Raw genomic sequence first — 13,353 nt, 5'->3', positions numbered from 1 at the left:
TGCCGACCATCGATCCCTGCACATTTACACTATCCGACACACACTAGGGACAATTTACAATTATACCAAGCCAATTAACCTCCAAACTAATATGTCTTTGGAGTATGGGAAGAAACCGAAGCACCCGGAGTCAGGATCGAACCTGGATCTCTGACGCTGTAAGGCAGCAACTCTACCGCCGAGTCACTGTGCCGTACTCCAAGCTGATTAATTTCAAGAAGTAAATGGACAATAGTAGCCTTTTTTAATAAAAACTGAGTTTGAGAAAGTCCTGAAACAAATCAACGGAAATTCTCACACCAGTATTATTTAAAAACGAAATGCAGTCATTTACAGAAGTGTGATAAATAATCTTTAATTACATTCATTTTACATGCATTTTTTTTTCAACAGCAGCTGAGGCAATACTCTGAATCAATTTTGCTTGGCTGATTTATTTTGTGGTGTGGCACGTACTTCCTTGAGTACCTCATATTTGTTCAACCACCTCCACAAAAAGTTCCACACTTAATGTTGACCAAAAGAAAATTGAGGAATTGGAAAGCAGACTAATTTGCTAAAAACAGAAGGACGTATAATCTCCTCTTCCCTTATCGGCACAAAAAAAATTTCCAGCACAAACAATGCAAGCACATCAGACTAGTAATGTAATTTGAATTGAAAAACAACACATTACAACTGGTAAAACGTCCAACTGACTACCAAATCAGTTTATATTCACTCTCCAATTTTTGACCATGGATATTCTTCAAAGAAGACACGAATTTATTCCCCAAAATGCTCTTTAAAAGCAAAGTGTAATAACAGACTGCAGGTTACAACAGTTAAGGAAATACTTTGGTCCCCAAAATTCTAACTTCCTCTTCAGCACAGAATGCTTTTCCCTCTCCTGAAAATCAGAAAAAAATTGAATCCACTTCATACTATAGCAAACTAATTCAGTAACATTTTTGCTTTGGAAGATTGAATCCATCCCCTATCAGACCTCTTAAATTCAATATTCCATTAGTGGCTTACTCTTGAATGTAATGAGTACACCAAAATAATTGCAGCAAATTTTTACAAGGAGAAAAGTTCTGCACAGAAACTAACAGGGCATTTTGGCAATTATTTATACATTTGAGCACTGATGTGTCTTACCAAGTATGAACGTGAGTGAGCTACAGTGCATTAATGCTGGAGCAAAGAGGCAACGAGGAGTGAAGAATAATCTTTCAATGCACAAAAAATGACCTGCCCATCTCATTGGCTAACAATCCACAGCATCCTCATATTAAATTTCTGCTCGGACTTAATTTTACCTGTCTTCTGAAGAAACATTAAAAGCAATTTATATCATCAAAACTATTAACATCCATATACACAGATTTTAAGCTATAGTTATTAACTTAAGTTGTAAGAAAAGTGATGAAGCAATTCTGCACTACAAGGTTTCACTTGCAAATCAAAGATTCTGAATACATTCGGGAAGAGTTCAGATACTGACAATGCACTGAAGACAAGAGTCAAATCATCTTAGTTTTCTGAGGCTTCAACAACCTTGGAAACTCTTGGACATGCAAAAGCCACTAATTAGTAATCTCAGTGCTGCTGTTGCGGTTTCCATATTTGTGGTGGATGAACAGTAGTACGACTCCCAGAACGAAGCAGATGGAACCAACAGTGATGTAAGCTATCCCCAGGAATGGATTCTTTCCTCCCATCCACGAAATGGTGCTCAAGATCATCCTTTTTCGGCCATGAAAGCTATCAACCGGATAATCTGAACATAGTATAGGAAGACTTCATAGAGGTAAACCTACATTTTCATCCCATGAACATTAATTATTCATCTAATTTAGAATGAGTATTCTTAAAGTTGCCATTCTAAACAAATACATTCATTTTATTTTTGCACAATGAAATTCCCTGAGACAAAAATCAAATTAAAAAAAACTTTACTTTACATTATTCTGTATCACAAACTTCAATGCTGTTGATCTTTAGGCAACTGCTCAGATTTCTATAATATACTCACATCTCTGTGCTTTATAGATGAAACATTGCTTTCGAGCTTTCCCTTCTGCTATTGGAATTGGGTGTCAAACAGAAATTAATCTTGCCTTCACTCAGAATCAACAAAACTGATCATTGGTAGACATTGTGAAAATGCAATCAGCGAGAATGAGCAGAAAATTAAATAGAGATGCAGCTCCTTTGTCACAGACTCCTGAAAGATTTGCTGCATTAAAGTTGCGCAATAAATATTTCATAGGCCATTTAATACTTCGTTCATTATCTTCCAGATGGATCCCAACCTACCACAATAAAGAAATTGCACCAAAAATTTTGAGAATATCTTAAAAGATTCGACGTTTTGGGAAAGGAAATTTTATTTATACCTTAGTGTGTGGTACGAACATTATTTCTGGAAAAAACAGCACACGACCATGCGAATGATTTTAAATTTAGGCTTTAGAGATACAGCATGGAAACAGACCCTTCAGTCCACCGAGTCTACACCGACCAGCGATCATCCCATACACTAGCCGTCTTACACGTTAGAAACAATTTACAATTTTACCAAAGCCAATTAACCTATAAACCTGTATGTCATTGGAATGTGGGAGGAAACCGGAGCACCCCAAGAAATCAAATGCGGTCACAGAGACAACATACAAAATCTGTACAGACAGCACCCGTAGTCAGGATCAAACCCAGGTCTCTGGCGCTGTAAGGCAGCAACTCTACTGCTGTGCTGCCCTCAATTTGTCGGACTTTTTTCTTGCCCTCAGTATGAGGTTGTCTTAATCACCATTCATCTTAATGGATGTGTCTAGTGCACGTCTGCATAGGCCTACCATTGTTTGGCGAGACAGCCAGAATGCCAAATTTGACCAGGAATTCATCCTGGTGACTTAATGAGTTTCAGTTTCAATTGTTGGCATTGTAAAATTTGGCTAATACAACTTTGGTACAACTTTCCTGTTCCTTTATCTTACCAATTTGATGCAATAAGTGAAATGAAAGACGTATCCGACCATTAGATAGTAACACAAGACACCAAAAAACAATTTTGCTTTTGGCATAAACTATAAATTACTGTTAAGTCCATATGTGTAAGAATGCTATTTAAACCTTGATGGACTAGGGGGGGGGGGGGGGGGGATTAAAATGAAAAATAAAGACTTTTATTTCTACACAAAATGAAGGATACTGTAGGTAATGTGCAGAGTATAATTTCCATGTTGCAGCGTTGGAGCAGGTGAATCCTTTTTCTCAATAAGCCTGTATAGCTTGCGGAAAGTGGGCAGAGCTGCTGTGCGCATCCACACGATGAAATCCTCATTAATGAATCCATTGTTGTCTTTTTCCCCTGGATCCAGTTCATACACTGGTTTAGGCCAGTTCACTGGTTTTGCAGTACCTGTAATTCCAGAACAAGTTTACATGGTTTTATTCGACATTCAGTTATACTATATTGAGCATGGTCATTTGATTGAATTGACTGAGATACAGCAAGGAAACAGGCCCTTCGGTCTACTAGTTATAGAATCATAATAATAATAATTTAATTGTCATTCGACAATTCGAAGTGGCCCTCACCTCGGTGGTCATGAAATGCTTCGAGAGGCTAATCAAGAAGCACATCTGTGCCCTCCTTCCTCGCAACATGGACCCACTACAGTTCGCATACCGTCCGAACAGGTCCACGGATGATGCGGTCTCCCAGGTTCTGCATCTGGACAGCCAGGGGGGCTATGTGAGGATGCTGTTCATTGACTTTAGTTCAGCTTTCAACACAATAGTCCCCAGCAGACTGGCTGAGAAGCTGCTGGAACTGGGGCTTAGCACCCCTCTGTGTGCCTGGGTCCTGGACTTTCTCACCGCCAGGCCCCAAGTGGTCAGGATGGGGGAACACACATCTAGCTCCCTCACCCTGAACATAGGATCCCCCCAGGGTTGCGTCCTTAGCCCCCTACTGTACTCCCTGTACACACATGACTGTGTGGCCAGGTTCAGCTCAAACTCCATCATCAAGTTTGCTGATGACGCTGTGGTGGTGGGCCGGATCTCCGACAACGATGAGAAGGCCTACCGGGAGGAGGTGGCTGATCTGGCACTCTGGTGTCAGGACAATAGCCTCCTCTTGAATGTCACTAAAACTAAGGAGCTGATTGTGGACTTTAGAAGGGCTCTACATCCAAGGACGTACACGCCACTGGAGATAAATGGGTCTACTGTGGATGGGGTGAGCAGTTTTAAATACTTGGGAGTCCACATCACAGAGGATCTGACATGGGCAACGCACATTGCCGCACTGGTGGGTAAGACAAAGCAGCGCATTTACTACCTTAGACAGCTGAGGAAATTCAGAGTGTCTCTGAGGATCCTTCATTGCTTCTACTCTGGGGCTGTAGAGAGCATCCTGGCCGGCAACATTACAGTCTGGTTTGGGAACAGCTCTGCCCAGGACAGGATGGCCCTGCAGAGAGTAGTGCGTTCGGCAGAACGCACCATGGGAACTACACTCGCCCCCCTGCAGGACCTATACATCAGGAGGTGCAGTTCCAGAGCAAGCAAGATTATGAGGGACCCCTGCCACCCCAGCAACGGACTGTTCCAGATGCTACGGTCAGGCAAACGCCTCTACTGTCACGCTGTGAAAACGGAGAGGATGAGACGGAGTTTCTTCCCACAGGCCATCAGGACTGTTAACTTTTATAACTCCAGGGACTAAATTTTGTCTTCTCTATATTAACTTTATTTATATGCTGTAACTGTAATTCTTTTTCGTGCACAATCCACAGGCATCCACAGGCAATCCACTGCACATCGTGTATGTGTATGTGACAAATAAACTTGACTTGACATATAAGTATAAAATGTCATTCCTCACGGGGCAATGCAAGGTGCATAGTGGTTGCTATTGATGTAAGGTGCCAGTGCAGCGCGTGTGTGTGTTTTAGGTGAGGTGTGCGTGTGTGCTTTGGGGGGCAAGAGAGTGTTCATCATTCTAACAACCAGGGGGAAGAAGCTGTTCTCGATTCCCCTACTCTGGGAAAGTGTCCTGGCAACATCTTCGTAAATCTTCTCTGCACTCTTTCCAGCTCGACAACATCTTTCCTATCACATGGTGTCCAAAACTGGACACAATACTCTAAATGCCGCCTCACTAATGTCTTAGACAATTGCAACATGACCTCCCAACTTCTATACTTAATGCTCTGTCTGATGAAGGCCAACGTGCCAAAAACCTTTTTGACCACCCTATCTACTCGTGATGCCACTTTCATTGAACTATGTACCTGTACTCCTACATCTATCTGCTCAACAACGCTCCCCAGAGCCCTACTGTTTGTTCACTGAGTAGGTTCTGCCCATGTTAGTGCTCCCAAAATGCAACACCTCACATTTTTCAGTATTAAATTCCATCGAGCATTCCTCAGTCCAACCGATCAAGATCATGTTGCAGTTTTGACAACCATCTTCACTATTTACAATACCACCCACTTTTGTGTCATCTGCAAACTTGCTAACTATGCCATGTACGTTCTCATCTTAATCAATGACAAACAGCAAGGGGCCCAACACCAAACCCTGAGGCACACCAATAGTCACAGGCCTCTGAAAAGCTACATTCCACACCATCATCCTCTGCTTCCTTCCAAGAAGCCAATTTTCTAACCATTATAGACAATAGACAATAGACAATAGGTGCAGGAGTAGGCCATTCAGCCCTTCGAGCCAGCACCGCCATTCAATGCGATCATGGCTGATCACTCTCAATCAGTACCCCGTTCCTGCCTTCTCCCCATACCCCCTCACTCCGCTATCCTTAAGAGCTCTATCCAGCTCTCTCTTGAAAGCATCCAACGAACTGGCCTCCACTACCTTCTGAGGCAGAGAATTCCACACCTTCACCACTCTCTGACTGAAAAAGTTCTTCCTCATCTCCGTTCTAAATAGCCTACCCCTTATTCTTAAACTGTGGCCCCTTGTTCTGGACTCCCCCAACATTGGGAACATGTTTCCTGCCTCTAATGTGTCCAATCCCCTAATTATCTTATATGTTTCAATAAGATCCCCCCTCATCCTTCTAAATTCCAGTGTATACAAGCCCAATCGCTCCAGCCTTTCAACATACGACAGTCCCGCCATTCCGGGAATTAACCTAGTGAACCTACGCTGCACGCCCTCCATAGCAAGAATATCCTTCCTCAAATTTGGAGACCAAAACTGCACACAGTACTCCAGGTGCGGTCTCACCAGGGCCCGGTACAACTGTAGAAGGACCTTTTTGCTCCTATACTCAACTCCTCTTGTTATGAAGGCCAACATTCCATTGGCTTTCTTCACGGCCTGCTGTACCTGCATGCTTCCTTTCATTGACTGATGCACTAGGACACCCAGATCTCGTTGAACTCCCCCTCCTCCTAACTTGACACCATTCAGATAATAATCTGCCTTTCTATTCTTACTTCCAAAGTGAATAACCTCACACTTATCTACATTAAACTGCATCTGCCATGTATCCGCCCACTCACACAACCTGTCCAAGTCACCCTGCAGCCTTATTGCATCTTCCTCACAATTCACACTACCCCCAGCTTAGTATCATTTGCAAATTTGCTAATGGTACTTTTAATCCCTTCGTCTAAGTCATTAATGTATATCGTAAATAGCTGGGGTCCCAGCACCGAACCTTGTGGTACCCCACTGGTCACTGCCTGCCATTCCGAAAGGGACCCATTTATCCCCACTCTTTGCTTTCTGTCTGTCAACCAATTTTCTATCCATGTCAGTACCCTACCCCCAATACCATGTGCTCTAATTTTGCCCACTAATCTCCTATGTGGGACCTTGACGAAGGCTTTCTGAAAGTCGAGGTACACCACATCCACTGACTCTCCCCTGTCAATTTTCCTAGTTACATCCTCAAAAAATTCCAGTAGATTTGTCAAGCATGATTTCCACTTCGTAAATCCATGCTGACTCGGAATGATCCTGTTACTGCTATCCAAATGCTCAGCAATTTCGTCTTTTATAATTGACTCCAGCATCTTCCCCACCACTGATGTCAGACTAACTGGTCTATAATTACCCGTTTTCTCTCTCCCTCCTTTCTTAAAAAGTGGGATAACATTTGCTATCCTCCAATCCACAGGAACTGATCCTGAATCTATAGAACATTGAAAAATGATCTCCAATGCTTCCCCTATTTCTAGAGCCACCTCCTTAAGTACCCTGGGATGCAGACCCTCCTTGCTATCTCTCCTTGAATCCCATGGAATTTAACCTTCCAGAGCAGCCTACCATGCAGAACCTTGTCAAATGCCTTACTAAAATCCACGTATACGTCTATAGCTCTGCGTTCACTGATCTTTTTGGTCACATCTTCAAAAAACTCAGATTCGTGCGACGACCTCCCACGTACAAAACCATGTTGACCATCCCTAATCAGCCGTTAGCCTTCTAAATGCATGTGGGTGTTTCCGTAAATAAGGGTACCAACCTGAAAGTTATTAAATTATAACAAAATACCACAGCATTAAAAATGGGCCTACCTATGATCCTTTTGAGCTCATTTGTGATCGACCAAAATTTAATACTTTCAAAAAGTGGAAAAAAACGAGAAAAAAATTGATTTATAATTTTTTTAAAAAGTATACCTAAATGAGAAAGAATATAGTAACCTTTCATTGAATTCAATGTTAATTTACTCTAAATATGCCCGGAACCAAAAGCATCTGTTTAGACAGGAATATACTTTCAACGAGTCATGGCGTTATCTAGGACCAGATCACTTTCGATTCCCTTCGCTACAGTGCACACACTTTACAACAACATAGCAACAAGCAATGAAAGTTTAACGGATGCTCACACAAACAAGATGGACACCGTTAGCGGAGCCGTCCGCCCGCAATCAGGGGCTCCCCTCTCCCCTCGCTTCTCTCCTCTCCCCCCTCACTCTCCCCGCTCTCTCACACCCGGGGGACATTCCCGAGCAGGAGGGAAATGTCCACTGACGGTCCACTCATCCTTCCCTTCCGTCCCTTCAACCCACGGCGTCCTCGAGTCCCCCCTCCTGCCCAGGCCCAGCGCCCCGCACCATTACCGCACACAAGTGGGCAGCTTCTTCTCCTCCTCCTTCAGCGGCCGCTTCCACCGATGGCGGCTTCGACGAGGGCCGCTGCCACCGACGGCCCCGTCGCGACTTCAGAAAGATGGCGGCTGCTCTCCCCCCTCCTCCTCACGCTCCGCCATGTTGTGCGCGCCTCCCGCCGCGCCTCTCTCCTCTCCCCACTCTCCCAGACCCGCCGCCGCCCGCCTCGAGTAGTCCCACCTCCGCTGCCCGACTCGAGTAGTCCGACCTCTGCTGCCCGACTCGAGGGTGGGGGGGAGGAGTGGAGGAAAGGGGGGTGGGGGAAAGGGGGTGGGGGAGAGTGAGAGTGGGGCTGGAGGAGGTGGAAAGGGGGGTGGGGGAGAGTGAGAGTGGGGCTGGGGGAGGAGAGAATGGGGGGGGTCGGGGGAGGAGAGAGTGGGGGAAAGGGGGGTGGTGGGGAATGGGGGGTGGGGGAGAGTGCGAGTGGGGGTGGGGAGGAGGAGGGGTGGGGGAAGGGGACAGCAGGTGTGGGGGGGAGGGGTGGTGGTGGGATGAGAGTGGGGGTGGGGGTGAAGGGGGACAATGGGGGTCTAAGATAGGAGAGTGGGGGGTAGGGAGGGGGGATAAGGGTGATTGAGGGTGAGTCAGGAGAGGGGGGAATGGGGGTGGAGGCAGGGCTGGGGGAGTGGGGGTGGGGCAGGGGAGGGACAAGTGGGGGTGGGGTAGGGGGATGGAATGGGTCAGTAGGGGAGGAGGGGGATAAGGGGGTGTGTGGGGGGGGTTGAGGGTGCTACACCAATACAGGAGAGGCTTTGAGTCCAGGGCTCCCTCAGTGACGACATCCTCTCCCCTTCCCAGTTCCCCCTCTACGAGGAATGGGGCCAACGGGTCCACTTGGTCTAGTACTACTTAAAATACAGGATATGCAGACCTCCCAACATTTGATTTTATAAATTCAGAATTTTGATGTCCAAAATTCATAATTTTACATCAAAATTCAAAATATGGCGCGTAATGCAACTTTTCAGCAAAGAAATGTATACACGCCAAATGCGCATACGCGTTGCGCTACATTCACGTGTGAAAAACGACTATCATTTCCAACAGTCTGTAGTTCTTGGATTACATGTACAATGTCAGGCCTATCATGAGTATATTCTACTATTATAGAAAGGTTATGGAACAGAAATACTTTTTACAACAAAGAAAAATTTGTTTTGTTTTGTTTTTTCTAATTTGCTTTTTCCTTACACATCCTAATTCTCTTGGTATTGAATAAAAGAACAATGGTCATAAAATGTATGACTAAGTTAGGAAGGAAGAGTTTTATTTTAAAAAACTGCACATACCTAATAATTGAAGATATACTTGCTCCAGTGGTCTTCAACAGCAAATCACAATGGTCCATGTCCCCCCAAACCCTATTCCCCCCAACCCCCCCTACTCCCCCCGACCCCCTCCCAACCCCTCCCCCCCTTCCTCCCCCCCACTTTCCCCCCAAATCCACTCCCCCACCCCCACTCCCCTCCCACCCCTACTCTCCCCTTCCTTCCCCCTCCCTTCCTCCACCCCCCCAACCCCCACTCCACTGCCCCACTCCCCCCAACCCCCACTCCACTGCCCCACTCCCCCGCACCCCCTCCCCCCCATCCCCTCTCAACATCAACGGACCTCACGCTCCACAGCGAGGCGAGGCCAGCGGCGAGAAGCGAGGTGAGGCCGGGCCAGCGGCGAGAGGTGAGGCGAGGACGGGCCAGCGACAAGGCGAGGCCGGGCGAGCGGCGAGGTGAGGCTAGTGGCGAGGCAGGGCCAGCGGCGAGGCGAGACCAGCAGCGAGGTGAGGCAAGTACAGCGGCGAGGCCAGGCCAGCGGTTAGGTGAGGCTGGGCCAGCGGCGAGGCGAGGACAGCGGCGAGGCCAGGATAGTACGGCGGCGAGGCGAGACCAGCGGTGAGGCGAGTACAGCGGCGAAGTGAGGCGAGGCTAGCAGCGAGGCCAGGCCAGTGGCGAGGCGAGACCAGTGGCGAGGCGAGACCAGCGGTGCGGCCAGGCTAGCGGCGAGGCGAGTACAGCAGCACGGCCAGACCAGGTGAGCACAGCGGCGAGGCGAGGCCGGGCCAGCGGCGAGGAGAGGCGAGTTCAACGGCGAGGTGAGGACAGCGGCGAGGCCAGGCCAGCAGCAGTGCGGGGCGAGGCCAGGCCAGCGGCTGTGCGCGGGGCAGAGCGAGCGGCGAGACATGTGTTTTGCGGAAAAATGTGAGGCGAAATCGGAATGACGGAAATGAAATAAGAAAGCAGAAACTTTCTGCCAAATTCGGAAGGGTTGGGAGGTCTGGGATATGAAACAATGGAAATATTGCATAAAAAACAAGAAAATAACCTGGAAGTTTGGAAACCAGTTTCATTACTGAATGCTGTATTTACGGATACACCCATGTATATCCTATCCCTCAGAATACTCTAGTAACCTTCCGACCACAGATGTTAAGCTCACTGGCCTGTAGTTTCCAGCCGTTTCCCTGAAGCCCTTCTTGAATAAAGGTACAACATTTATCTCTTTCCAGTCTTCAGGCACATCACCTGTATTTAACAACTCATAAATCTCAGTGAGAGCTCCTGTAAATTCCTCTCTAGCTTCCCAGTGTCCACGGATATATCTGATCAGTCCTGGGAGATTTGTCTAACTTCATATGCGTCAGGACATTCAGCACATCTGCGATCATAATACTGACTGCTCCCAAGACACTTGCAGTGACTACCACAGGCTTCCCCGTCCTCACTTTCTTTCTCCACGGTAAAAACAGAGGAGAAATACTCATTAAGGACCTTGCCCATTTCCTGTGGCTCCACAGAGTTCAACGTTATCCCACTTCCTCATCCTTTCCTTCCACACTCGGGGCACTTTAGAAGCCAATTACCCAACAAACCTGCAGGTTTTTGGGATGTAGGAAGAAACCGGACCACCTGGAGAAAACCCAGGCGGTCGCATGAAGAATGTACAAATTCCACACATACACCACCCGAGGTCAGGATAGGATGGAACCCGGATCTCTGGGGCTGTGAGGTAGCTGCACCACCAGCTACACAATTGTGCCATGCTAAATATGATTTGAACTAACAAAATAGAAAAATATGTTCACGTTTCTGAAGAAAATTTTGAATTATATAGCTGATGATACCTGTCATTGAAGAAATCCTTCCAAAATCGACATTATTTCATTCTGAAAAATTGCATAACTTTGGGGTTTTTTTGGAAATTATTTTGAAATTTTTGTATCTTTTTTGAATAGAAAGTGTTCTTCATATTAACCACACTTAAAAAACATAATTTGTCTCAAGGTGGTTACCTTAAACCTTAGCTTTTTCTTCTTCCACTGATACTGCCTGACCTATAATTTTCTCATATTGTTGGATTTTAAATTTAAAAGAAAATTAGCATTCATATTTTCTGAAGGTAACAGAACATGATTTCCCACTGTATCATCCAATTCCATGAGTAATTTTTAAATTACCGGTGATCTCGGCATTGTAGATTACATTACATTTAGATGTGACGCCAGAGGTTAACAGTCATAGCATGTCCCTCTTTTGCTGTGCTCTCGTCAGTCCAAGGATGTGAATAGATGTCTCCGAATGCAGCACTACCACATCCTTCACCTACGAGGCATTTTCTCTGACAAGCAAGGTTTGTGAATTAGGAAAGTGTTTGGGAAGTGAAGACATAAGGGAAAGGGATGGAATTCATGGATCATGAGAGAAAGGTCATGTAGGAGTTCAGGGGATAATAGATTTAAACACATTTAAATTATTAATTGAAGTTTGATTACCTGAAAAGATAGAAGATAAATTGTGATCTCCAGTTGGGTTCCTGAACTTAACATTCTTGTCCGTCCACCACGCAATGCCTTTTTTTGATCAAAGGAATCTCTGTTACAGTGCCATTGTCCACGTAGTATAGCTTTAAAGTATCTAAGAATGAAAAATCAAAGATCTGAGAATTATATGGCAAAAACTTACACTTATGATTATCAATGCTGTTTTTTGTCTTCGAGTTTCAGAATAAAAGCATCAAAGAATTTTAGCAACAAGTTAAACCATGCGATTGCAAGGTTCCACAGCGAGGAGACCAAATGCAAATATCTAACTTTGGGACTTAATCGATGAGAAATTTGGAAAATATGGATCAAAACTCGATAAAATAACGCCACTCAATATCAAATTTATCTCACGAGAGATTAGTGTGCAAGATTCGAGCACATGGTATTGGGGGTAGGGTAGTCTCATGGATAGAGAACTGTTTGGCAGACAGGAAGCAAAGAGAAGGAATTAACGGGTCCTTTTCAGAATGGCAGGCAATGACTAGTGGGGTGCCGCAAGGCTCAGTGCTGGGACCCCAGTTATTTACAATATATATTATCAATTTAGACAAAGGATTTAAATGTAACATCTCCACGTTTATGGATGATGCAAAGCTGGGTGGCAGTGCGAGCTGCGAGGAGGATGCTATGAGGCTGCAGGGTGACTTGGGATAGGTTGGGTGAGTGGGCAGATGCATGGCAGATGCAGTATAATGTGGATAAATGTGAAGTTATCCACTTTGGTGGCAAGAACAAGGCGGCAGATTATTATTTGAATGGTGTCAGAGATTAGAAAAAGGGGAGGTGCAACGAGATCTGGGTGTCCTTGTACATCAGTCACTGAAAGTAACCATGCAGGTACAGCAGGCAGTGAAGAAAGCAAATGCATGTTGGCCTTCATAGCAAGAGGATTTGAGTATTGGAGCACGGAGGCACTACTAAAGGGCCCTGGTAAAAACCACACCTTGAGAATTGTGTCCAGTTTTTGTCTCCTAGTTTGAGGAAGGGTATTTTTGCTATTGAGGGAGTGCAGCGTAGGTTCACCAGGTTAATTCCCGGAATGGCGGGACAGACATATGATGAAAGAATGGATCAGATAGGCACAAAAAGCTGGAGTAACCGCTGGACAGGCAGCATCTCTGGAGAGAAGGAATGGGTGATGTTTTGGGTCGAAACGTCTTCAGACTGGTTAGGGATAAGGGAAACGAGAGATATAGACGGTGATGTGGAGAGATAAAGAACAATGAATGAAAGATGTGCAAAAAAGTACAATGATAAAGGAAACAGGCTGGAGTAAGCTCTTTGTAGAGTGAAAATTAGAAGCTAGTGCGACTTGGGGGGGGGAAGAGAGAGAGAGAGAGAGGGGGGGAGAGAGAGAGAGAGAGAGAGAGAGAGGGGGGGGAAGAGAGAG

General features: G+C 45.6%; 1 protein-coding gene across 1 annotated transcript in view; it reads right to left on the bottom strand.

Moving 5' to 3' along the window:
* Positions 1-342: 342 nt before the first annotated feature.
* The window catches only part of LOC144596623 (cell cycle control protein 50A-like), a 21,293-nt gene continuing 8,282 nt past the window's right edge, over positions 343-13,353 (bottom strand). The window contains 4 exon segments of the mRNA XM_078405168.1: positions 343-1,762; positions 3,197-3,406; positions 11,913-11,997; positions 11,999-12,054. Coding sequence (XP_078261294.1) covers positions 1,569-1,762; positions 3,197-3,406; positions 11,913-11,997; positions 11,999-12,054 — 545 coding nt within the window. The 3' untranslated portion in view covers positions 343-1,568.

Source organism: Rhinoraja longicauda, chromosome 9, assembly GCF_053455715.1.
Source record: "Rhinoraja longicauda isolate Sanriku21f chromosome 9, sRhiLon1.1, whole genome shotgun sequence".
Taxonomy (NCBI): Eukaryota; Metazoa; Chordata; class Chondrichthyes; order Rajiformes; family Arhynchobatidae; genus Rhinoraja; species Rhinoraja longicauda.
Note: the sequence above shows the minus strand (reverse complement) of the source record. Positions and strands in the feature narration are given on the sequence as shown.